We start from the raw sequence: 26712 nt of genomic DNA on the forward strand, positions 1-26712 counted from the left end.
CAACGAAACATCCTGACCAATCAGTGTGCAAGTCTACTGGTTGAGTTACGTACTGCGATTGGTAGCCAACGTTACCGCGGGAACTCAGCCAGTAGACTCGCGCTTTGATTGGTCGGGATTTTTCGTAAATATTTCGATAACAAAGCCTCGGATAACATTTTTGTTAAGGAAAAACTAGTTGCAAATAATCTCAGGAACTTCTCATTTCCGGGAGTCGAAGCTATTTTGGAACACCCTGTATATAAAGTAACAATGTAACACATTTCATAAAACCGTTTTTTGCTATGTTCTTTCATCGTAGGCCGCAGTAAGATTGGCTAAAATGGTTGGGTATGTTAGCGCCGGCACTGTCGAATACCTGTACGACACTTCTGGACGGTACTACTTTTTGGAATTGAACCCGCGTCTGCAAGTGGAGCATCCTTGCACCGAGATGGTGTCAGATGTCAATTTACCTGCTGCTCAGCTTCAAATTGCCATGGGATTACCGTTGCACCATATTAAAGATATTCGTCTGCTTTACGGTGAAAATCCATGGGGTGACAGCATTATCGATTTTGATCAGCCAGGACACAAACCTCAGCCGTGGGGTCACGTGATAGCTGCAAGAATTACTAGTGAAAATCCTGATGAAGGTGAATATAAGTATAATTGTAGACACGATTATTGTTGCATTGTGATAGGTGTTACACTGATAAGATTTTATTTCTTAGGTTTCAAGCCAAGTTCGGGCACTGTCCAAGAACTGAACTTCCGGTCCTCGAAGAACGTCTGGGGTTATTTCTCGGTAGGAGCTTCTGGCGGTCTTCACGAGTTCGCGGACTCACAATTCGGTCACTGTTTCTCCTGGGGAGAAGATCGTCACCAAGCCAGGGAGAATTTGGTCATTGCTCTGAAAGAGTTGAGCATCAGGGGTGACTTTAGGACGACCGTCGAATATTTGATTACATTACTCGAAACTGAATCCTTCCAGCAAAACAACATAGACACGGCTTGGCTCGATTTGTTAATTTCTGAGCGTGTTAGAAGCGACAAACCGGATATATTGTTGGCCGTGACTTGCGGGGCTCTTCATATTGCTGATAGAACAATTACTGCAGCATTCTCTGGGTTCCAAACTGCATTGGAAAAGGGACAAATACAAGGTGGTAATGATTTGGACAACGTGATTGATGTGAGTCCTCAATAATAATATAAACTCAGTATCACATACGGTATACATATAAGTATAAGAATCGACTTAATATTTTACGATTATCCGTTATAGTATGTTGGAACTTCTAAACATTTAACATTATCTTCAATTTTAGATCGAACTCATTAATGATGGCTTTAAATATAAAGTACAAGCTGCCAAATCAGGACCCAACAGTTACTTTCTTGTCATGAACGGTTCGTATAAGGAAGTAGAAGTACACCGATTGTCGGATGGAGGTCTGTTACTCTCATTGGATGGTGGAAGTTTCACTACCTACATGAAAGAGGAAGTCGATCGTTACAGAATTGTCATAGGCAATCAAACGTGTATCTTCGAGAAAGACAATGATCCGTCTTTGTTACGATCACCTTCGGCTGGAAAGCTGATCAGCTTTCTGGTTGAAGATGGCGGTCACGTTACTGCTGGACAAGCCTATGCAGAGATTGAGGTTATGAAAATGGTAATGACGGTTACAGCAAGCGAAGCTGGAAAAGTTTTTTACATTAAAAGGCCAGGTGCCATTCTCGAGGCTGGTACTCAGATCGCTAAATTAGAATTAGATGATCCATCGTTGGTAACCAAAGCCCAGGAGTATACTGGTCAGTTCCCCGAGACTGAAGCGCCCGCTGTTTCTGAGAAATTAAACCATCTCCATGCAAAGTACAGAATCGGTTTGGAAAATATTTTGGCTGGATATTGCTTGGCTGACCCGTACCACGTGCCTCGTGTACGAGAACTTCTTGAGAAATTCATGAACTCGTTGCGAGATCCTAGTCTACCCTTGCTCGAGCTTCAAGAGGTAATCGCCTCGATATCCGGAAGAATTCCAATTTCCGTCGAGAAGAAAATCAGAAAACTGATGTCGCTCTACGAGAGAAACATCACTTCCGTTTTGGCCCAATTCCCTAGTCAGCAAATCGCCGCAGTGATCGATGGACACGCGGCGAGTCTTTCGAAGCGATCCGAACGAGACGTCTTCTTCTTGAATACACAAGTTATAGTGCAATTAGTACAAAAGTATAGGAATGGAATACGTGGAAGAATGAAGACAGTGGTTCACGAGCTTCTGAGAGATTATTATACTGTCGAGAGCCAGTTCCAACAAGGTCATTACGACAAGTGTGTTTCTGCTTTGATAGAGCAACACAAAGACGACGTAGCTGCCGTAACAGCCATAATCTTCAGTCATAATCAAGTTACCAGAAAGAACGTCCTGGTGACTATGTTGATTGATCACATTTGGGCGAACGAGCCTGGTCTCACAGACGAATTGTCAAGTACCCTGACAGAGTTGACTAGTCTGAATCGTACAGAGCACAGCAGGGTGGCATTGCGCGCCAGACAGATCTTGATTGCTGCTCACCAACCCGCCTACGAATTGCGACATAACCAAATGGAGTCTATTTTCTTGTCAGCGGTGGACATGTACGGTCACGATTTCCATCCAGAAAACTTACAGAAATTGATCCTATCGGAAACGTCAATCTTCGATATTCTGCATGACTTTTTCTATCATACTAATCGTGCAGTCTGTAACGCTGCGTTGGAAGTTTACGTTCGAAGAGCGTACATTAGTTATGACCTAACCTGTTTGCAACACCTGGAACTCTCGGGCGAAGTTCCTCTTGTGCATTTCCAGTTCTTGTTGCCGAATAATCATCCCAATCGACAAAATCAATCCGCGGTGAATCATAGAATTGGAGCCATGACAGCCTTCCACGATATGGAACAGTTCGTCAGATATTCCGATGAAGTGCTAGACCTATTGGAAGACTTGGCTTCGCCTATCGCAGTCTCTGCCAAAGTTCTGGAGGCGGTGGAGGCCATTGGCAGCGAGTCTAGACACAGCACATCTATAAACGTGTCTATAAGTACTGCAGAAGCTGGTGTTGCAGCGGAGATGGGCGAGAGATCCGTTGAGCCGGTACACATTTTAAGCATTGCCGTTCAAGATAATAAAGAGAATCGCGACGATGTCTTTCTGGCACAATTATTTGGAGACTGGTGTACCACGAACAAAGAGGAATTGATCTCACGAGGTATCCGAAGAGTAACGTTCTCTGCTTTGAAGAAACGACAGTTCCCGAAATTCTTTACCTTCCGTCAAAGAGACGGTTTCTTGGAAGATAAAATTTATCGACACCTCGAGCCCGGTTGTGCGTTCCAGTTGGAGCTGAACAGAATGAGAACCTATGACCTGGAGGCCCTGCCCACGTCCAATCAAAAGATGCACCTCTACCTTGGCCATGCAAAGGTCGCCAAAGGGCAACAGGTGACCGACTATCGGTTCTTCATTCGTTCAATTATAAGACATTCTGATCTAATCACTAAAGAGGCCAGTTTTGATTATCTTCATAACGAGGGTGAGCGTGTTTTATTGGAGGCCATGGATGAGTTAGAAGTTGCGTTCTCGCATCCACTAGCCAAACGCAGCGAGTGCAATCATATTTTCCTGAACTTTGTACCCACGGTTATTATGGATCCCGTGAGAATAGAGGAAAGCGTGACCAGTATGGTACTCAGATACGGACCCAGATTGTGGAAATTAAGAGTACGTCAGGCTGAAATCAAAATGACAATTCGCCCGTCCCCAGGCATGCCAACGTCCATTATACGCTTGTGTATTGCCAATGATAGCGGTTATAGTATAGATTTACATATGTACACAGAGGTAACAGATCCAAAGACAGGTATTATTCGCTTTGAGACTTTCCAGTCGCCGACCGCAAGCGGTGGTATCCGGAGGTCAGGACCTATGCATGGTTTACCGATCTCCACGCCATATTTAACCAAAGATTATCTTCAAGCGAAACGATTCCAGGCTCAAAGTGCTGGCACGACTTACGTGTACGACTTACTCGACATATTCAGACAACAAACGGAAAAACTCTGGCATACGTACATAGAAGAAAGACCAAATTGCAATCTAACCATCCCAAGTTCTGTGATGGACTACGTGGAATTTGTGTTGGAGGGTGATAACCTAGTGGAACAGAAGCGTCTCCATGGTGAGAATAATGTGGGTATGGTGGCTTGGAAATTAAGACTCTACACGCCAGAATATCCAGACACTGGGCGGGACATTATATTGATAGCAAACGATCTGACGCATTTAATTGGTTCGTTCGGTCCGAAGGAGGACTTACTATTCTGCAGAGCGTCTGAACGGGCCAGAGAGCTTGGAATTCCTAGAATCTATTTCTCCGCGAACTCTGGCGCTCGCATCGGTCTGGCGGAAGAAGTGAAAGCGTTGTTCAGGATCGCTTGGGAGGATGAGAATGAACCGGAGAAAGGCTATAAATATATTTATTTGACACCGGACGACTACGCGCGGTTAGCACCATTTAATTCTATAAAGGCTTCGTTGATCGAAGATCGAGGAGAATCTCGTTACAAGATTACTGATATTATCGGCAAGGAGGACGGTCTTGGTGTGGAGAACTTGAAATACGCTGGTATGATAGCTGGAGAAACGTCCAGAGCCTACCAGGATATAGTCACGATCTCTATTGTGTCCTGTAGAGCTATCGGTATTGGAGCTTACCTGTTACGTCTTGGACAGAGAGTCATTCAGATAGAGAACTCGCACATTATCTTGACCGGTTATAGAGCGTTGAACACTGTACTAGGCCGTGAAGTGTACGCTAGTAACAATCAACTGGGTGGTACGCAAATCATGCACAACAATGGTGTTTCGCATGCGACAGATGAAAGAGACTTGGACGGTGTTGAAACTGCATTAAAATGGCTGAGCTATTGTCCTAGGTTTAAAGGAGCACCTCTTCCTATATTACCGTCACCGCTTCCCGATCCGGTTGACAGAGAAATCAGTTATGTTCCAACAAAGGCAGCCTACGATCCTAGATGGATGCTTGAAGGCAGGCATATACAGAACGAGGTGAATGCTTGGGAAAGTGGATTCTTTGACCGAGGTTCTTGGCAGGTACAGTACCATTATTGTTAATTACCCTACGATAAAAATGCATTGCAACATACACTTGTTGCCAGGAGCAAAAAATATTCGCTGTTCCAAAGTCTCTGAACAGTATTCTCTGGTAGACCATTTCACACAAACTAACAAGCTGATACAGTATAATTAGCTATGGAAAAAATGACTTATAATTTTCTTTCCACAACGATACGTCTCAAATTTCTTTAACACTCTCAACATTATTTGTAGGAAATAATGAGACCTTGGGCTCAAACTGTCGTAACTGGACGAGCCAGATTAGGTGGCGTTCCATGCGGTGTCATTGCAGTAGAAACAAGGACTGTCGAGCTGCATTTACCAGCTGACCCTGCGAATTTAGATTCCGAGGCCAAAACAATATCTCAAGCGGGGCAAGTATGGTTCCCTGACAGCGCGTACAAAACTGCCCAGGCCATTCAAGATTTTGCAAGAGAAGAGTTGCCACTCTTTATATTTGCCAATTGGAGAGGTTTCTCTGGTGGAATGAAAGGTATTTGTTAATGCTGAGTGATTAACTTGGATTAATTTAGTGTATTCCTGGAGAGTACTATTTTTACCATTTTTTATGTTAATTATTAATCATGTATTTGTTCACAGATATGTATGAACAGATCATCAAATTCGGCGCTTACATAGTAGACGGACTAAGAGAATATACAAAACCAATATTTGTATATATCCCACCAAATGGAGAATTGAGAGGTGGTGCCTGGGCAGTAGTCGACCCGACTATAAACCCTCGTTACATGGAAATGTTTGCTGATACTACAAGCAAAGCAGGTGTTCTGGAACCCGAGGCAATAGTGGAAATCAAGTTTAGGATGAAAGATATACTGAAGGCTATGCACAGGGTGGACACAGTTATTCAGAAGCTTAAAGTAAGTGTTTTTAAGTCATCTACACTAATGCAATGAAGTACAACTATTTATGAAGAAATGACGGTACAATGCAAGAGAGTATATGTAGACAGATGTCTCCATGCTATACAGACGATCTCCAGTATGATTATTCAATGAAATATTTCTACTTTGCATTTGCACAGATATTCTTGTAATATACGAAATTTTATGATTTCATGTACTGTTATTTCAGGAGAAATTATCCACTGTAAGTTCACCAGAAGAAAGAACAGAAATCGAGTCTCAGATACGCAAGAGAGAACAATACTTGGAACCTATGTATCACCAAGTTGCAGTTCATTTCGCAGATCTCCACGACACACCGGAAAGAATGTTCGAGAAGAACGCAATTCACGACATTGTACCATGGCGAAAGGCTCGGCGATTACTTTATTGGCGGCTCAGGAGACGACTTTTAGAAGATACGATAAAGGAAGAAATAATTTCCACGCAACCGCATCTTAATGTTCGACAAGTTGGTGCAATGTTACGTAGGTGGTTCATAGAAGACAAGGGTCCCACAGAATCCTACTTGTGGGATCAGGATGAAACTGTGACCAACTGGCTGGAAGGTCAATGCGATGACGCGAACAGTGTTGTATCGCGTAATATCACTTGCGTGAAACAGGACGCGGTCGTTTCACGAATCAAAGAAGCTCTCGAGGCCTGCCCAGAAGTGAGGTTAACCGCAATTTTAGAAATTGCCCACCGATTACAGCCGACAGAACGCGCGGAATTGCTTAGGACATTATCACAAATAGAAACTACCACCCAGGAACACCATCATGACTCGAGCGCCTCGTCTTAGCTTTGAGAAAGCCCACCCGATTCTCTGACTATCCCACGTACCTGGTGTATGTAACTCCGTTAGAATTAATTGTACAGACACTCGTTATTTCATCTTGTTAATAGTAAATTCTACGGGAATAGTATAATTTCGCAGAGGTAATAATAAGTGCTTCTGTCGATAGCGTTACTTGATGGTAGAGAGGAAAGTGTAAAGACGCGCGTTAGTGCGGTTCAACGGTGATGCTATCGGATATCAGACAATGTTACTGCCGTTTCCTAAACCGATAAGTGTATTCCCAAATATAGAAATTATATTATATATATATTTATTTTTAGAAAAAGTCTGTTCGTTGCGTTTGATTCTTACTGAACGACTAGCTAAGCGAATGTATTTACACATAATTTTTCCGTTGTGTCGGTCGGAAAAACTAATGGGTAAGTTCTAAAGTATTGGATGCTACCTCTTCGTGATTGGGATGCAAAATATCAAAGAATTCATTTGCTGTTGTAAGATGAAAGTTTATTGAAAACGGTTGATCGAAAGGTATAAATAATGAAGAGTTTTGTAAATCCGAATGTTTAACGAAATTGAGGCGTTTAATACAAAATAGTTACTATATGATCTTTAATATATACATATATATTTTATACTATTTTTACTTCATTAATGGTAAAATGTATATTATATAGTCATATCCCCATGAAGAGATAAACAAAAATGAAGTACGAATGAACACCTGTTCGTGTCATTACCCTCAAAAGACTGGTATTTGACTTCGGTGTACATCGATTAGATCATCGTCTAGGGTGAGCAGAACCATGAATGAGAAGAACATAGCTAAGGCAGACAAGAAGTGCCAAATGTCATGGTTGTCGAAAAAGTATAGAAGCTTGCAAGGTCTGTTATAAAGGCGAGACTGTGCCGGAGTGAGTGCCCACGAAATTGTTTTGTTTACAAAGAAATACAAAGCAGCGGCCCAGAACATAAACGTCAAAATAATATATATTTTTGGTAGGAGAAGGATCCGCTCTCTATAACAAATCTGAAATATAAAATCAATTTTAGACGATTCGATACATAAACGCTTTGAGTTATTCGCACATTTACACTCACCTTCATTACAATATAAAACATAGTATACAAAATTAAATTAGACATTAATATGGCTAATAAAAACGTGGCAAAATTTTTCTCGTGGCTTATATTTCCATATACCGCGAGAGCAATGTTACATAAATTTGCTATGACAAGCATTATGAATCGTCCTAAATATAACGGTCGTAACAGATTTCTTATTCCCGTACGTGCCTCGTATCTGCAGGACTGCAACGTGTTTTAAAGAATCAGTAGACATATTAGTACCGATGCATAAAAAGTACAAAATTACCTGTATCACTCTTCTAATAATGCCTCTGCATCTCCACCGACCCATATAATAAATTTGAATAGTTAGAAACAAACAAATTACTAAATGCATAATCGTGAATACAATCCAAAAAGCATTTGAACCATCCAGAACACCAACTAATCCTAGAAGTATAAGTATAGCCAAAGCGCCAAATGTGACTGGCGCTCGGGCGTTTACATCGGGATGACGATTTTGATAAATCTTGATCATGCAAAGCACTGCTATGATGTACATGAAACTGGTGTCTAAAGAACAATAGAGTTAATATAAATTGTAACATCAAAGGTACTACGAAAGTTCACAGGATACAGTAATCATATTACCGAATTGAAAATTGCTTCTATTCGGACACACATGGTAACTTCCTGAGAGTACACCTTCCATAATTAGCGCGGTACCCATTGCATAAAATAATCCGTAGTGTTCCGGTATACCATAGCATTTGTTTTTTTCTTTGACTATTCCATTGTTTTCTCGGGAGGACGTCAAGAAAATAAATAGAAGACCGAACATAATGTATCCGAAATTCGAAAACACATGATTGAAATCCGACAACAGTCCAAACGGATGTGCACAAAGGAAATTATAGTAGCACATATCTTGATTTCCGGTAACATGAAGTACATGCTGGTACGTTATTACTAGTTGTACAACGGGTAAAGTATAAAATACGGCGACCGTTGCCAAGTAGTATAAGTACAACCGGGATTTGTGTCTAAGAATTTTTGGATCTTTACGAGCTAAATCACAGACTGCAAGCACTAATTTTGTTCGTATTACTTCTTTATCGGACAGGGCATCTTCCATTATATCAATGTCATCTTCATCCAGTGAAGAGTCTTCTTCTATTACCGATTGGTGTGGCTCAATCTAAAACATTAATAATTTGTAAGACAAGCGTCACACAAGCATAATGAGCAAAGAATAATGCTAAATATATATATATGTAAGACTCTCTAGTCATCATGGTTCAAATAGTACAGTTTTTAATTAAGCTTAAAATTCATAAGTTGACAGGTAACGATGATAGGATCACCGAAAACTTTGATTTAGATCGTTTTGTGTACTTGGAGCATGTTCATGTAGGAAAACGATAATACAAAAAATATATACCACAACATGCATTTAACTTTTGGCCACTGCGGTAAATACCGGACCATATTATTTTGCAATTTATGATATATACAAAAGTGTAGATGCTTGATTTCTAGTATTATCGCGTTTTCTATGTCTTATAAAATAGAAGTTCATTTTTTAACACGATGCCTGATTCAATACATCTAACTGTGACAAAAGTTTTCTGAAGATATGTAGAAACAGATGCATGCTTTTCAGTTTAGATACCATATAAAACTTAATATTGTTCTTTTATTATAATTTATAATGTCATGCTGCAATTATTATCTTACCTCTTCTATAGTTGAAGGACTTTGTATAGGTTCATTAATGTTTCCAGATTCTTGATTGTTCAATAATTCTTGGCCAATTTTTCTACCCTCTTTAATTTTTAATGCTACAATGCCCACAATGTAGATAATGCAAAAACTTAAAATAACAGATACTACTACTCCTGATGCGATAAGATAATCTTGTTTGGTAATACTATGATTTACTATTAATGTTACATTTTTATTCCTCAAGGAGATCATGTGAGGTGATCCGAAGCAATCAGTATCATCACCTTTTACTACCAGTACAACAAAAAATCCCCTCGGATATGCCTCCTTCTAAAAAAAGTCATAATGGAAATTAAGTTTTATTGAAACAAGTGTTTATACTCTTTCAGCCTATAAGTTGTTCCATTTATTAACAGTTATGAAAAATACTTACTGGCACTGTGATACCACCTTGTCGATTAACAGTTTGCCAGTAACCAGCAAATTCAATATTTCTTTCTAAATCAAATACAGGACACTAAATAAAAAAAAGATATTTATTAATATAACATAATAATGTATCATTACAGTGTTGTAGTTACAGATGGGCAAAATTATTTTATACATAAAAAATTGAATAGTACAAACAATATGAAAACATTACATGTTATTGTTTGAATAAAAATAAAATTTCTGATAATGAAGTATGGCAATATTTTGTTCTGAGGGAATAAAATTATTTAAAAGTTACTTAAACATTTAAGCAAACCTTTGTATACTACCTCTATCTACCATTAGTTGTTCACATCAAATTTTACAATTAACTCAACTTACCGTTGTGTTTTGAATTGAAACAGTCATACAAATATCACTCTCAGATTCAATGTGCACAATCACAGAACTTTCAGTTTGTTCTGGAAAGGTAAAACCATAATAAATAGGTTCAGATGGGGAAATTGTTACAGATCTCTTCTCTCCTGGTCTAAAATAAGGCACAAATAACATCCATTAAGATTTTCTTACTCTCCTCTTCGTAACATATAACTGAATCAAATTAATAAAAAGATATACCTTAAATAAAAATGAAAATCCTCAGTTACAATCAATGTAAATGCAATGTTTATATGACTAGCAGTAGACAAACTAACAGTAACAAATTCTTCTTGAGCTCCTGGTTCATTTCTATACTCTTTTGTAGAACACAGTGTACGACTTGTTTTATTATAAGTTAAATCATTAAAATACATGTTATTTACTACAAGAGGAATCTGCCACGACAGTATTCCTCTTTTCTGCCGTACAACTACAATAAGGGGCAGATCATGAGTGGCATTGCTTTCAACATCAATTCTCGCAGTTTCCATCCAAGTTACCTGATTGCATACATTATGTGTCATACATTATGTTAATAGAAACATTAAATATGACACAAACATTAAATAGGAGACCATAAATACTCACATTGTTAGTGCGGTACAAAAGGACATATTCAACAGTAGTGTTTATAATAAGTTTATATTCTTTATGATATTCTGCCTCAATAACGATAGGTGTGAATGACAGATTTTGAGAAGCAACTGCTTCATGATAATTGAATAAAATTAAAAGAGAGGTAGCTGTCAAAATTCGCTGAATACTTAACATGTTTAAACATTTAAAGTCTTAAATGTACATTGATGAGAATCCGTTGATTTCAATCTTAATCATGAACTTATTTACAAATAAAATCAAATAATAATAACAATCAACTATTCAAGTTAATGTTTCGTCTTCCTATGGACGATTCCATGTATCTGAGACAATGTTGATCATATCACGAGGTATTTTTTAAATTATACACTTGTTTGAATATGAAATTGATCATTGGTTTAATCCATAGTGGAAATTCGTAATGCATTACACAAATAAATTTCCGGGAATCACCCAGCGTACGAATATTCATTGCATTCGCAAATTTAGTTTCATCCAGCACTACTCGAAAACAGCGACCGTCGAGTAGTATATCGAATAACAAAATATCGATTGAATGATTATTATCTAAACTTCACTTTACAATTTACAATTTAATCACACATATAATTTGTACAATTAAACCACGTAGATACTAATTGCTTTTGTTTCACATTTCATTTTACTAATTTTCCAATAATTTTCAATAAATATATAAGTAATGAATGTAAAGTTCCGGCAGATGTTTTCTGTAGTAACATTTAATAATATTCATAAAATTCAATCATAAATATTTTTCTAAAACTTTTGGGTTCATTAAATATGTTAAGAATAATCAACTAAATAAATTTTTTATGATTTTGTCCAGAATGTAGAATTGGCGCACACCTAACTTCAGTATGCTGATTCGAGTTAGTCATTGTTATTAAAAATGGCGGCAGCCGTAGCTCCGAAAGGTGTTAATACATATTTAAGTCAAAATCAAAATGTTACGGATAAAGAATTGGCTGCTGAATGGGCGCAGCTCGAAGAATTATACAATAAAAGGTACTGCCTATAAAATATTCTAAATTACATTTGTGTAGAAGTAGAAAAAATTGATGTTACTCTCTTCGTCCGGTGACTTGCAGGCTTTGGCATCAGCTGACACTTAAATTAGAAACATTTGTGAAACATCCAACTCTTTCGAAAGGAGATAATTTGGTGCAATTATATGTCAATTTTTTGTCTACCTTCGAGAATAAGTAAGTGTAGTAAATGTACTTTTTTTTTTTAAATGTTGAATCATAACCTCACTTTTGTATTACAGTTACACATAGTTTAGCAAATTCGCTGTGACTTCGTAAATTGATACTTGAATGTGTGCGGCATATATCTTGTTAACTAAATTATTGCAATGTTTCATTTTTTGGACAAATGAAATTCAATTGTAATTGTAGTCGATTTATTATATGAAATTGTAATTTAAACATTGATGAAATGTATAAAATAAATAAACAAATAAAATGTAGAACAAGTTACAAGTGCAATAGAGAAAGTCCACACATTATCAATTAATTGGAAGTATAAAATAGTTAAATTTGCAACGAATGTGTTAGAATACATATTGCAAAATATTTGCAAATAAACTGCTGCATTTGTTTAAAATGTTATTGTTAATCTTTGTGTATTATATGTATATACTTTGTGTTCAGAATAAACCCTTTATCGTTGGTGGAAATATTAGCACACGTAATACAACAGTTTCAAGATAAACAAGAAGCAATTAAATTTTTGGAGAAAACTGAATCTAAAGTTAAAACTAGCAATGAAGCAGTTGCTCTCTGCAAGGTCCTTATTGGACAGATTTTATTGGATAAATTAAACGATCAAGAACAAGCAAAAAAAATTATAGAAGATGTAGAAGCTATGTTAGATAATGCTGATGGCATTACCACAGTTCATGGAAGATTTTATTTGTTAGCCAGTCGTCTTTATCGTTTGCAAGGAAAACATGCTGAATACTATCGTACTGCTCTAAGGTATTTTTTTATACAAACAGTGAATGTATTGTACTATCAAAAATTCTTATAAATTAATGTCTTGTTTTAGATATCTGGGCTGTATTGATTTAAGTACCTTAAGTAGACAAGAACAGGAACAACATGCGTTTTTTCTTGGTTTAGCTGCACTCTTGGGTGAAGGTGTTTATAATCTTGGGGAATTGCTAGCTCATCCTGTTTTACAATCTTTGAAGGGCACATCAAATTCTTGGCTTGTCGATTTATTGCAAGCTTTCAATGCTGGTGACATTGCTGCACTAGAACGATTAAAACCTCAATGGAGCAAAGTTGCTGATCTAGCTGCACAAGAATTAAAACTGAGGCAAAAAATTTCTTTACTGTGCCTGATGGAAATGACGTTCAAACGGCAAGCTAACAACAGGTCTGTTTTGTTTATCTATCTACTAAAGTGTTATTATAGATAAATATTAAAAACTATATAAAAAGGATTCATATTAATTCATTATAGTGATGGAAAGTGTTATTTGTTGCAGACAACTAACATTCACAGAAATTTCTCAAGAAACTCGATTACCTCTTGGTGAAGTTGAACTGTTAGTAATGAAAGCTTTAGCTCAAGGTTTGGTTCGTGGTGCTATCGATCAAGTAGCAGGAACAGTGAACATGACGTGGGTACAACCTCGCGTATTGGATCGTAGTCAAATAGCTGGAATGGTTCAGAGACTTGATGGATGGTGTAAAGATGTTAGCTCAATGGAGCGACTATTGGAATCTAGAGCTTCTGACATTCTTACTCTTTAATATTAGGTTCTATATACTTTTACTGATTTATCTGTAATTTGTACTTCTGTATGTTAATTAACTCATCGGCTCACTATTATTTGGAAAAAGTAAAACGTTCTAATAACTGTTACATGGAACTAATAAATAAATAAATAACATCTAAAAATGATAAAAATAGTCGCGTCTTGATATGTCAGTGGATTAATACAGAAGAAAACACAAAATCTGCTTTTTTGAATATAAAATTGTCACTCTACATACAGATGATTGTAAAAAGAAACATAAACTTGTTTTAAAATTAATATACTGCTGAAAGCAGTTTCATACATATAGAGTAACCTTTTCGGATTTGTTTTCGTGTTCACAAACTTTGTACTATGATCGAAATAATAATAATAATAACAATAATAATGTACATTAACATTTATCACACTTCCTCTTTTATCGTGTATTCACCCTTTAGATACTAAAAATTTAGAATCACTAATTGTACTAGTACTGGATACAACAAAGACGAATTTTAAAAATATTTTCATGTAGTGCACGATGCCCAATAATATATCTTCATCCAAATAACTATCAAGATTAAGTAAAAAAGGTGCAAGTATCACAAATTAATGAAAGTTATAAATAGTTGTTTCTAAGGATCTGGGACTAAACAGGAAGATAGGTATTTATATTTCGAAAACTAAACATCAAGGTCCGTCGGTTAAAAATCTGAACCGAATATAGTCACAGTTCTTAAAGTTTCTTCTACAAAATATAGATTTTCGAACATTCACCAAAAATATTCGATCTTATATTCATTCTTACAACTAGAAAAATGAATTCTAAGTTCGCAAGCCATTAGCTCGGTATTATCTTCGGTAATATGGAAATTCGGTAAATTGGAATTAATTCCAGAACTTCTTCCAAAACTTGAAAGTTTTAGAATTAATTATTTTGTTATTATTTATTATTTCTTATTACTTTTTTGGTTAATTGATATTAGGAATCGGAGTGGAGATAGTGCCGGGATTAATGAATAACGCATATGTATGATTTGACTGTTTTTTATTGAAAAAAGCGTACGAAAATATACAATTTACAATAGTATTTCTTTAAATTTAACAACAATTGCCTTAAGTACTACTTAGATACATGATTTTACAATATATTTATAATAATATTTGTATAGATTCAATAAAAGTGCCCTTAGATACTTATTTTACTTAAATCCTACTTATCTTTATGATTTTACAATATACTTGTAATGATATTTATATAAATTCAGAAAAAGTAGGCTTAGATATTATTCAGGCTTATAAAATATTGTAACTTATATGCCGCAAATAATTCCCTCCTCTGTAACTTGCAAATCTTCCGTACCGTCTTCAAAGCTTCATAAAGGTTTCATAAGTTTGACGCCGATTACAAAGGACACTTACCTTAATTTGGCATAAATTGCAATAAATCTCGATACCAAATTTTGGGAGACCCTTTTCCAACGCTAGTTTTTCTTCTAGCGGAAGCCGAGTTTGCTCGTCGGTGTACATATATAATTTTTTTTTTGACATACCCCCAAATGTAGACAATCAATTTAAGGAGCTTCGAAAAATGGAAAATTTTGACATTACTTACATATAATACAAATACTCGATGTAGAAAATTAGTTATAATATATTTAAAATGTACTACACAATGTACGTTCTATGATTAAAAACGAATGATTTTATGTAAACGGAAATACATTGATTTGACTCACGCACTCTACATAGTGTTGCTACTGAACGCTGTTTCCGACCTTTCTTCTGTAGCTAGCGAAACAAAATGGTAACTGGCTTTTATTTATCGTCTATAATTGCATTAGTTTAGTATATACTGGATATTGTAGCTTTATGATGGTGACTTGTTGGTGTATCTAATACGAATATTAGTTTTGGAAGGTGTACTTAGTATTGCGTATGATGTGTTTGCGAAATACTAAATTATTGAATGATGTGCCATGTGGTTGTCATAATGTCTATACAAAATACAATTTCTTTTAAATAATAATTTATCGTCTGTTAAAATTTATAATTAAATATGTACGAAATATTAAGTGCGCTAGTTCCTTTTTCATATGTGATCTTAAATTTTATTGAATTAATGAACTTAACCTTCGTGTACATGATATTTAATGTTTTAATAAGTATTTTCGAAACTGTTTAATGTTACTAAGTAATTAATAGTTGTATTAGTTGAATAAAATTTGACAGTTTATGGAGAATTTATATTAATTTATTTTTTCTTTATCCGCAGACTTGCAAACGCAGAAATGGTGGACGTGCTAAGCATGGTCGTGGCCATGTAAATCCAGTTCGCTGTACTAATTGTGCACGATGTGTACCGAAAGACAAAGCAATCAAGAAGTTTGTTATTCGTAACATCGTAGAAGCGGCTGCTGTAAGAGACATAACTGAAGCTAGCTTTTATTCTGCATACCAGCTTCCAAAATTGTACGCCAAGTTGCACTACTGTGTTTCTTGTGCCATCCACTCTAAAGTGGTTCGTAACAGGTCTAAAGCAAACCGTCGCATTAGAACTCCACCAGTCCGCAATTTCCCAAGGGTAATTATGGAAACATTTAGATCTAAAAATTGTTACCACCTAATACAATAATCAATCGTTATTATTGTCTTATATTTGTTTTCTTTTTTAGGATCTTCGTCAGGGACAACAAAACAGGAAATAATTGTGCTATGTAAATTTTAAATAAAAATAAATATAAAATCAATTAGAGTTCTTTTTTATTTGTATTATATTTCTCTACAAATTACCTGATAAATTATTTTATTTTCTATCCATTTTAAAGAAGTCACTCTTTTTCTCATCAATTATCACATAACTTGAAATGAACATGATGGAAATGAACATAGTACATAAAAAGTACATGGTATAATTTTATTACATATGTATACTCGTTTACGATTTACATAGTGAAATGTTACATTTCAAGTGCATGATTAATGTTAGCCATTGCTAACATACAGCTAATATTTAATTAAGTTTCAAGATATGGAAAACCTGGAAGTAAGACTTCGTACGTAATTTCTGCCGATAAAATGCGCAAAATTCATAAAAATATTTTGCATGTAACTGTAGCAAGAATCTCGCTAGTAATTGTTGCATTTCATGTAAAATTAATATACAATTCACAATAATTGCAAGATATATTAGAGAAGAAATCATTTATTTGCTTCCTCCATTGCTTTCTTCAGCGTTTTCTCAAATATTTTCTTAGAGTCACAAAACCCTTGCTTTGTTTTACCAAACGAATTTGGTCCTGCTGACGTTGGTGTCTCTCTTCCAATATTTCGCATCCTCATTCTGGCCTCTGCTGGCATTTCTTCAGGTTCATCATCTTCATCTGCATTAAACACTGATGCTACTGTTGGCCTCTGTACAGGTGCTGCTTTTACTGTGGGTTTCTGGAGAATAAGTTTTGTAAATAATTTTAGAACTGGTGTATATGTGAAATCTTCATTTGTACAATATTCACTCACCGATGTTGAGCCTAGTTTTATCTGAATACCCTTCTTTTGGTCCATCGCACTTTTTTTCCCGAACCCAAATGTCAGCTTTTGTTTCTTTGCATCGCTCTGACTGTAGTTGGTGGCATTACGGTCGTCTGATCTAAGTGGAGAGCGGTCCCTTCCTCTGTCATCCCCCCTGGAGTCCTCTGCTCTGTAGACACTTGACCCTGACAACGTCAAACACTGGCAAAGTTCAGATCAAGTTAAACAACATTGTTTCTTTAACCGGAAATATTTAAGCGGCATGCTTAGTAGAAGTTCCATTTAGACCTAGCCATCTAAATTAAATTTGAAATGAATACAGTGAACAAGTTGACTAGCAATAAGTTTGTGTATAGTATAAATGTTCTAAAGTCACACAGAATGATATTGTATACAGTATATATAAATATATATTGATTTGATTTATTACATAAGGTTAATATTCACTCCGTTTTTACTAAGATGATGCATCCTTTGGCACATGGTTGTTGGGTGCGTGCACCCGAAAAACGGTACATGAAAAGTACGAAGCAGTTTTTTGATAATAAAAGAAAATTTAAGTTTGCATTATTTCTCCTAAAACTGTGTTATGTTACATCGGTGCAGTGTGTTACGTGTTTAAAATTAATCTTCTTCACGGCAAAGAGTGTACGGCATGAAATCAATAACGAAAACAAATCGAGAAGAAAGGACTGTACAACTGTAACAAGGCAGAACGTGAATGTTATTTTACCTAATGCAAGTGATACGATAATAAATAAAATGAATAAAACCTTTTCTATATTCGTCCCCAGGATTCCTCTTCGACATTTTTCTGATTTTCTTTGGACGCAATGCGAAATCGACCGAGCTGAAGCAATTCGACGCTCGTCGTAACTGCTCGTAACTGCGGTTTACTTCAGCCTAGTGCTCGTAACCTTGGTCAGATAGGGAAATTTGAAGAGGTATAAACACTTTATCCCTACATTACACTGATTATCTAGTTACATTTAAAAATTCAAAATTAATTTCATTGCTTTTAGATGTTATTACATTAATCGATACTGTCATGGAAAATATATACGTATAAAATATTTGTAACACAATAATTAACCATTTTAATTAACTTCAACGTTATAACAAAATTTATATTAATGAAAATTAAGTGAAATATTCTGTTCGGAAGGTAAGGTGTGTATAAATAATACCTGTGTTTCTTAAATATATGTATATTTTATAAGTACAATTTGCAAATTATATTTATTTAACAATTGTTCTTTCTATAAAAATTTAATTAAGAAACAAATTATAGCATGCATTAAAAAATTTGTATTCAATAAAATGGTAAAATTTAAATTCTAAAAATAGCTGTTCTTCAATCTGTTATCAAGCAAATATACTTGTGTGAAATAACAAATCTTGACAATTGTTCTAAAGAAATTGAGAATATATTTATATATCGTTTAGTCGTTTTAAAATTTTTAAATTCTGTACCCTTAATTTATTTATCCTTCGTAAATTCTTCCGTCGAGTGTAAAAGTGAATGAAATAAAACCAACTAGGCGAAATTAATTAACGAAATATTGGAAAGTGCGCATTTCGCATACAAAATGGTAGTAGCAAATGACTGTGTATTAGTGTAATCTCATTTCCCCCGTGGATGTTGATATAAAGCTACGAGATCAGTCGTCAAAAAGCCACGAAAGTGGCTCAATAACTTTGTTTCCCTAAAATTTAACCGAATCGTATCGTCAGGAGCGAATTTAAGCAGTCTACTTGTTACCACGCGTGTATTCCATCATAAGCATACTCGTAAGCGAACACATCGAAACAAACAGGAATAAGTTTTCTACATTTTCATAATAGTACTAAAATTATTCGCGGTTTAAATAAATCGTTTGTTTAAGAAATTAGCAACAAAGACGAATTTTGCACTGTCTGCAAGTGTTATGATCCGAAGGAAAAGTGCGATGGCGATGCCGAAAGGAATGTTGTTATTGGTGAGATTGTAAATTTACTTCAACCGAAACATTGTCTTATTATCACTGTTATCTTATGTTTATGTGTATTTCTGTAATTTTTCATGTAACTAATATTTCGGTCTAAATTATACGATGTAATTAGAAAATTTCAGAACCGTGACTCGATTAAAAATTGTTGAATTTTATACATTGTGTAATTAAATGACACATACGTATTTTTATAGACATATACGTGTAATGAACTAGGTATTTATGAAATACATAGATAAGATTAGAGGACGACTTTTATCATTTCGATTTCTATCGGAATCAGAAGTTAATATTATCATCATCAATGGCCTTATTAATCAAGAAACATTCAAACGTGAACAGCTACTGTTGACAATCGACGTGTGTTCCACGATGTTTTCCTTATGTGAAATTATAAATAATTACGTTTATATGCAACAAATAAAGAAAGATGGTGTTAGTGTTGCGTCAGTTCAGTGATTCTTATTCCAATTATTTGGGATTATTATTTATTTCATGTATAATAAAATTCTTCTGGAACGATGAAGAGGACACCCAAAACCAAATGGAGGACTAAGAAAGAAAAACCACACAACACTAAAACACCTGTTTTATACGATCGTAACTATTATAATATTAAGTGTATGCAAAAGTAACGACCGTCGTTTATTAGATTGATGTGGTTTTATTTTATTTAATTGTCAGAGTATTCAAATTTTGCCATAAAATCTGTAAAAAATTTAAAAAAATGAGTTTAAAATATTATAAATTTTCAACGAAAAAGCGGACATTTTTACATTCATGTAATATCATCAATTTTTTACTTCATGTAGTGTAATTTTTACAGCTTATATACGAGGCATGGGGGTATCATCAGCAATCGGCAATTGGTCCGAAGTCTCTCGAGGCATCACGTAAAGGTGCTATAAAAAAATAATACCTTTTTACAATTGTATTACTCAATAATGATCTTCAAACCACTAATTCCTAGAAATTTAATCTTTTGTCGAAGAAATTCTCATCTCTTTCGAGTTCTTAAACCTCGTATAATTTTCACTAAACCTTTTTTTTTACTAATTTACAGTTCCCCGAGTTATTATAATATGTATATTTACTCGTCGCAAGATCGTGAAACATATACATATATGTGCAAACTACTGAAGTCCAATTAATTTACAGATTGCGACGATAGAAAATATAATTTAAGATCGAAAGGCTCTAAATTCTGGGTTAAAACAGTATTATTGTATACACTTTTTTGTTGTTAGCATAGTTCCAGTCTGCGAGCACAAAACATTTTGCGAGGTTATTCCGGAATATCCAACAGAATTAGTAAACGACGCGTTGCAGAACAATTCTCGTCTTAATTTGCATGGGCGTGCCGATGAGGTAGGTATATGTTTTTAATTATTACACTTACAAAACACAACAGTAACATACTTTGTAATAGCATACAACATACGAAGTTCACGATTGTACAAAATATCTCGATGTATTTTTAACCATTTTCATTCTGTATTTACGTGGAATGCCAAGCGAACACTTTTTAAAATTTGAAACAAACAGCACTTCCGGTGAAATCCGTGTATCGACTGATGCACGTTCACGTGTTGTATGTTAATAGAATTGCAAAGCTTTATGAATATTTAACCACTTTCCAACTTGTTACTGCTTCAATAAAATTTTATTATAACCAACCTTCTAGCTATGAAATGTGTGTACAGGATATTGTAAAAGCATGGAATATTATATACAAATGAAAAAGTATAATTTTGTAAAGTGGAGTCGATTTGGGTTTATATTACGCGTCCCGGAAGTTGGACCTTAGATTTTCGAATGAAACGTAACCTTAACTTTCGAAATGGTAAAACACACTTTTCGATTTGTAGTTGTGTCAGATGATACTTTTGAGATATTATTATTTTCATTTAATAGCTGGATACATCTGGGCGACACGAAGACGAGCCCGAAGAAGAACCACTCTGTGTATCTACGGTAACTTAATCATAAAATAAAAATATCTGTTTTGTAAACGTAAGAATTGATTACTAATACAGAATTTTTTAGTACACAGTACGTTTTTTCTTTTTTCAGGAACTAATTGTATTTCCTAAATCAGGCCTTACTAAACGCAACAAATGGATGTACATCGTGAACCACAAGAACTTGACACAGGCGGTGCGTATTGAAACGTGCATGTAAGTTCAATCTTGGTAATAAAGAATCTACACACTCATGTTCGATATTACAAAATAAATCTAGACATAAAATGCTCTTAAACATACATACTCGTTAACCGAACATTTTAACAGCAACAATTAGGTTTTATTCATTGTTTAACTTCTTAAAAATTTTCGTACGTATTAAAACAGATTTTTTTCAAAATTCTAAAATGTTTCATGAAATCGGTCGTTTCTAACGAAAGTTATTAGATTTCCTTTTTTATTTTCAAATAAATTGTATTTGTAATGATTGAAAATGTGGATCTATTAAAATTGTAGTTGTTTTATATACTATCGAAAGTTAATAATTTTTTACGTACCGTCGGAAGTTAATAATAAGTTTGTAACCAGAGTGATAAACCTCGTGAAAGTTGATACCTTTCTTTAACTTGATCCCATGACTCGTGATTACTATACTTCCTGTTCTATCGTGGTCCGAGCAAAGTCACAACGATCTTTGCACCCTTTCAGGGAGGAAGACAAGCCGTGCAGAATTATCGAAGGCTTCGCCGAGGGTTACGTGTCAAAGTGCAGACAGAAGTACATATATCGTCAACTTCTAGCGGTGTTCCCAGATGGCTCGATCAATCATGAATCCTTTCGATTTCCGGTCAGCTGTTGCTGTCATGTCGAATTTCAAGGTGATAGATTCTTAAAAGCATCTCACGCCGACGATTAAGTAAAACCTCAACGTATTATTAAAATTAATGTTGATGTATATGCGTTACGTAAATAAAAAATATTTTCTTAATCCTAGGAAGACGGCCCCGTGGAAGACGGGACCGGGTCATTCCTGACCCATACCCAAATTCCTAATTGACACTTCATCAAATGTTTTAAAAATCTGGGTGACGAGTGACCCACGTTCATCATCCGAGGATTAAACTTACATATACTTTGTGTTTTAATATCAAACATATTATTATACTTTACCCTCGTGTAGTTGGTGATGGGGTCACTTTTGACCCGTATTCCTATTGATCCAGTTTCAGTCCTCTGCTTCATTGTTACATGATCAGATACGCGAGGATAAAATAAACGTAACAGATCCCTAAATGTGAAATAAAATATATCGATCACTGATCTATGGTTTATTTATTACATATATTTTTCAATATAATTTCTAATGGTAAATGCAATTTTGTATGTAAAAAGAATCTGATAGAGATAAATTTATTCTGTTCCTGTTGGACGTAGATACGCTACAGTAATGACGCCATTTTATCCCTGCGGGAGCACAAACTATATGCGTCTATGTATATAATAGTTCTCTGCACCGATAAATGCAGTTTTTGCCGTATGCTACTTTCAACTTGATCGAAGCTCAGGAAGGAACGGTTGCAGTTTTCACTGAAACGTTTATTTTTATCGACGGTAGACGTTCGTTCTAAAGCTATACGCCTTTCACATGCCTTCTTATTCTTCCTCGATTCGGCTTTAAGTTGCAGCGTCCCATCACTGTATAACGATTTCTCTCGCTCTGAAACCGTTCATTTCCTGTCACTGTATACTACGTTTGTTAGATTAATAACGACACGAGGCCGAGACGCTGCGACTTCGAAGCTGCATCTAGCTAAACAGCGTCTGAATTCGTAGTTGCTACTTATCCATCGAATGCATCTACTATAGGTACTGATGATTTATTTGAATAACCTCCTTCAACAAGGAAGACACTTTTCTGTTTAATTCCGGTTTCTGTAAATTAGTCTATAAGAGTCTAGATTTATATAAACATTCGAAATTTACCCAGATAGCGCACAATACAGCTTAAGACGGCTTAATGACGGCTTAACGACGCCTCAGACCTAAAATAGCTGTAAAATGTGCGTCTTTAAGGCGTCATGTGCTATCTGGATATAATGAAATATATGATTATTATTTGTATATAGAACGTTTTATATATAAACTATCTTCTTCTTTGTACAACAAATCTGCTGACAATTGATTGTTTATTAAAATTAGATATAATTTTTGTGAATTTGTCTTTAACATGATATAAAGGACTATGGACTAAATGTCATTGGCTACCTATCTAGCTTCATGCTTTTGACGATTTGTACTGAAAAATTGAAAACTAATCAAGAACCAAGAAAAAGTGCGTATTCTTATGTATACCTCATAATATTCTTTAGATGTAAGCTACAAAATTAAATCTTGTTGGTTGAATAAATTCTCGTTAAGCCTTACATAAAGGTAATGACAGAAATTACCAGTGCAATAGAATACGGAACAATTGCGGAATTGAACATGGAGGACAGTTAGGAAACGAGCATCGAATTCGTGAGAACGTATTACGTATAATAGGTTGTATCGTTCGGTATAATCATCTTACTACCTCGTAGGACATGAAATGTGACATCTATGCTGCGTAGACACAGAAGCATTCATTCGTTGTGAACATGTGGAACCGGATAAGGATAATAACAGAATTCGCCTGATTCACTTGCTTTCTATTCACTCTATATGGAAAGGAAAATTTCAACATTTTTTATTTCGTTTTTAAAGCTTGAAACGATATCTTTTTAGTTTTTAAAACTTCAAACGATATTTTTCTTCTAAATTGTTTGTACACAATTGTATACCTAATCTCTGTTCCTTCTGGTGCCTAAAATTTGTCTGATAGATTATACAAAAGAATTGGGTTCGTGCGCATGGAACGGCCATCTTGAATGTGGAAATTCAAATAAGAGAACTTTCTACCTTTAATCATTTCATTTAAATTGAATAATTAATTTAACCGGTTTGTACACATGATTCTTAAATGATTATTTAATTACACAAGTATGGAACAATTTGGGACCACAAATCCTCAGATACTCCTTTAGAACCTTTAAATTTTGCATTTTTCATACCTTATCCATTTCTCTGTTACTTACGTAAGATTTACAAAATTAAAAAGCGTTGACGTATCAAGTAGTGTAATTGATTGTTCTCGGTTTCAGTTTTCAGTGAAGATTAACTACATAGTTGGGAATTTAACTAGAGTTATGTCATCGAGAAGATGATTGGTCATGCTGTTCATGTACAGCGAAGCGAGAACGGGGAAAATATGAAAATGATCGAGAATTAAGCAAAACCGGCCATTCGTTATTCCGATGGATGTGTCTGCATTTCACCGGGTCGCTTTCATTAGCGTGCTCCGACTTAAAAAGTTCGACAAAAAGGAAGCGTCTTCTTCCTTCTTTTCTTTCGCGGTACGAATCTATTTGTACACCTGCTTGCGCACGTTCTGTCGGCCATATTGGTCCCGTTACGCTCATCGACGTTCGGGTGCAATAGAAGAAAGCAAGTCGATGACACGATTGGCAATTTTTCAAGATCGGACGCGTTAGACTAGAAACAGAATTAAACGATTCAGCGACAAAAACGATTAAGAACTATTAAATATCACCTTAGTTGGCGATTTTGAATCGGCAGATTCATTTTCAAACGTGGAGATGACACGTCCTTTGCTCACGTTTTCACTACAATTTCCATAAAAATCCATAGTCTAAATATTATTAACTGAAACATGAATGTCTATGAATATTAAAATTTGTATGGATTACTTTACAAAAATTGGAATGGGGAAATTCGTTTAATGCATTTTCTTCTATTTATTAAACATTATATTATAATAAGTTATAGGTGATCGATAGTAATCATGTACAGTATTGGAAATATTATTTAATGCAACACTAGAATATTAAACACTAAACACTAGGAAAATTAATTGAAACAGATATTTATTGCAGAAGTATTTTACCTCACTAGGGTAGATGTCCCAATTACTGTCACCTTAAGATTGTACCGTAACTTCATTTAATTATTTCACGTGTTGTTTAATCTAAAAATCGTCTCAGTTTGGAACATAATATTATTTAACACCTCTTCCATTAAAAAAAATAGTTTCATGCATTAAATATGAAGAATTAATTAATAATTAACTAAAATCTGCGAGCAATCGCAGTGACCCTATAACTGTCACCTTAAAAATGAATATAAATTATGTATACCTTAACAATGGCAGTAATTGTGACATTTACCCTATCTTGGGCAAAATAAATTCGATACGAATCATTTTATCGATCATATTCCTATAAGAATTGTGCGTGCTCGTAAATTTTAAACTTATGCAAGAAATTACTTCCACTACTGAACGCTCTAAAATCCGTTGTACTATTACAGTAACAACAACGACAGCATCTGAGATCATACCAAATATGGCGAACGTAACCCAATTTCCATCCCGTCGTACATAAAAACTTTCGCTGAAATCTCGAACCACAATTCCGGTCGAATTATTACGCATTTAAATCATCCGAAATCATCGAGATAACATTCGAATTTTGGAAGCAAAGTATCCTATAACCCGACGAGCAACGTTCTCCTGTGCCTGTAAAAAGGTGGGAGTCGGTATAAAGAGAGGAAATACTCGATGGCGATGGCCAGTGAGTTCAGTGAGAGTGCCGTGATCCTTTTACCGATCTACCGTGAAAGTCAACGATGAAGGTACGCGTATCCAAGATCATTGTGCGGCTGAATTCCTTCCGTTTCATGTGTGAAGTGTCAATTTTCCCCGCGAAATTTTATTCTTCGCCATTGGTCCAGCGATTTTTAAATTCTCGATCGCCGTCATTCGATGCTCCATGAATTTCTTCGTGTGACAAAAAGTAATCTCGCGAGATTTTAATGTTAGATTCGGCAGGAATTTTCTTTCACTTTTCTTTTGTGATTCGTTTCTTGTGGTTTTAACCGAGAATCATTGACCTCGACATCTCATGTGAAAGTAAAACACGTCCGTTCGTAATCGTTCGCGCCTCTTTACATACGACAATGGTGAAATTTGCACTCTGACTTTGCTTGGTCTTCGCACCTCTGGGAATGTAAAAGTGCAAGCGTGGATCATTGTCAGTGACGGTCATTCGCCCGATGCAAATTATGCTTTGTTTTATAGAGTCATTGAAATCATCAATGGAGTCTGGTGTCTCTGAGGTCTTCGTTGTTATTATCTGTTCTGCTTGCGTGGAATTCCTTATCTGTCATTAATGAATATTTACACATTCTTGCGATTAGAAAATTATGCAACAATTTATTGGAGAAATATTTCATTGTTTCTTACCTTGACT

At 35.4% G+C, this 26712-nt stretch overlaps 6 protein-coding genes across 8 annotated transcripts in view; 4 read left to right on the plus strand and 2 right to left on the minus strand.

The window, feature by feature from the left end:
* Positions 1 to 7197, plus strand: part of LOC107188411 (acetyl-CoA carboxylase) — a 41968-nt gene extending 34771 nt beyond the window's left edge. For all 3 annotated transcript variants that reach the window (XM_015576701.1, XM_015576700.1, XM_015576703.1), the window contains 6 exons: positions 302 to 635; positions 714 to 1174; positions 1311 to 5141; positions 5379 to 5658; positions 5766 to 6046; positions 6261 to 7197. In XM_015576701.1, coding sequence (XP_015432187.1) covers positions 302 to 635; positions 714 to 1174; positions 1311 to 5141; positions 5379 to 5658; positions 5766 to 6046; positions 6261 to 6875 — 5802 coding nt within the window. In that variant the 3' untranslated portion in view covers positions 6876 to 7197. The remainder of the gene's footprint in view (positions 1 to 301; positions 636 to 713; positions 1175 to 1310; positions 5142 to 5378; positions 5659 to 5765; positions 6047 to 6260) is intronic.
* Positions 7198 to 7514: 317 nt separating this feature from the next.
* On the minus strand, positions 7515 to 11342 carry LOC107188369 (SID1 transmembrane family member 1-like). Its single transcript, XM_015576646.1, has 9 exons — positions 11103 to 11342; positions 10713 to 11014; positions 10476 to 10623; positions 10096 to 10179; positions 9675 to 9992; positions 8589 to 9135; positions 8245 to 8510; positions 7971 to 8180; positions 7515 to 7899 (listed from the first exon to the last, which is right to left on the minus strand). Exons 1-9 carry the CDS (start codon positions 11283 to 11285, stop codon positions 7612 to 7614), a joined length of 2346 nt encoding a protein of 781 aa, XP_015432132.1. The 5' UTR covers positions 11286 to 11342; the 3' UTR covers positions 7515 to 7611.
* Positions 11343 to 12021: 679 nt separating this feature from the next.
* Positions 12022 to 13962, plus strand: LOC107188444 (26S proteasome non-ATPase regulatory subunit 13). The gene is made up of 5 exons (XM_015576739.1): positions 12022 to 12137; positions 12221 to 12334; positions 12785 to 13111; positions 13182 to 13514; positions 13627 to 13962. The coding sequence occupies exons 1-5, from the start codon at positions 12022 to 12024 to the stop codon at positions 13892 to 13894; spliced, it is 1158 nt and encodes a 385-aa protein (XP_015432225.1). The 3' UTR covers positions 13895 to 13962.
* Positions 13963 to 15617: 1655 nt separating this feature from the next.
* On the plus strand, positions 15618 to 16631 carry LOC107188383 (40S ribosomal protein S26). The gene is made up of 3 exons (XM_015576662.1): positions 15618 to 15688; positions 16157 to 16465; positions 16557 to 16631. The coding sequence occupies exons 1-3, from the start codon at positions 15686 to 15688 to the stop codon at positions 16587 to 16589; spliced, it is 345 nt and encodes a 114-aa protein (XP_015432148.1). The 5' UTR covers positions 15618 to 15685; the 3' UTR covers positions 16590 to 16631.
* Positions 16632 to 17060: 429 nt separating this feature from the next.
* LOC107188382 (PEST proteolytic signal-containing nuclear protein-like) lies at positions 17061 to 18297 on the minus strand. The gene is made up of 3 exons (XM_015576661.1): positions 18186 to 18297; positions 17401 to 17597; positions 17061 to 17325 (listed from the first exon to the last, which is right to left on the minus strand). Exons 1-3 carry the CDS (start codon positions 18220 to 18222, stop codon positions 17083 to 17085), a joined length of 477 nt encoding a protein of 158 aa, XP_015432147.1. The 5' UTR covers positions 18223 to 18297; the 3' UTR covers positions 17061 to 17082.
* Positions 18298 to 19361: 1064 nt separating this feature from the next.
* LOC107188342 (protein spaetzle-like) lies at positions 19362 to 22283 on the plus strand. Its single transcript, XM_015576618.1, has 5 exons — positions 19362 to 19399; positions 20651 to 20771; positions 21318 to 21377; positions 21477 to 21580; positions 22076 to 22283. The coding sequence occupies exons 1-5, from the start codon at positions 19362 to 19364 to the stop codon at positions 22281 to 22283; spliced, it is 531 nt and encodes a 176-aa protein (XP_015432104.1).
* The last annotated feature ends 4429 nt before the right edge of the window (positions 22284 to 26712 follow it).

This window comes from Dufourea novaeangliae, unplaced genomic scaffold, assembly GCF_001272555.1.
Source record: "Dufourea novaeangliae isolate 0120121106 unplaced genomic scaffold, ASM127255v1 scaffold124, whole genome shotgun sequence".
Classification (NCBI taxonomy): Eukaryota; Metazoa; Arthropoda; class Insecta; order Hymenoptera; family Halictidae; genus Dufourea; species Dufourea novaeangliae.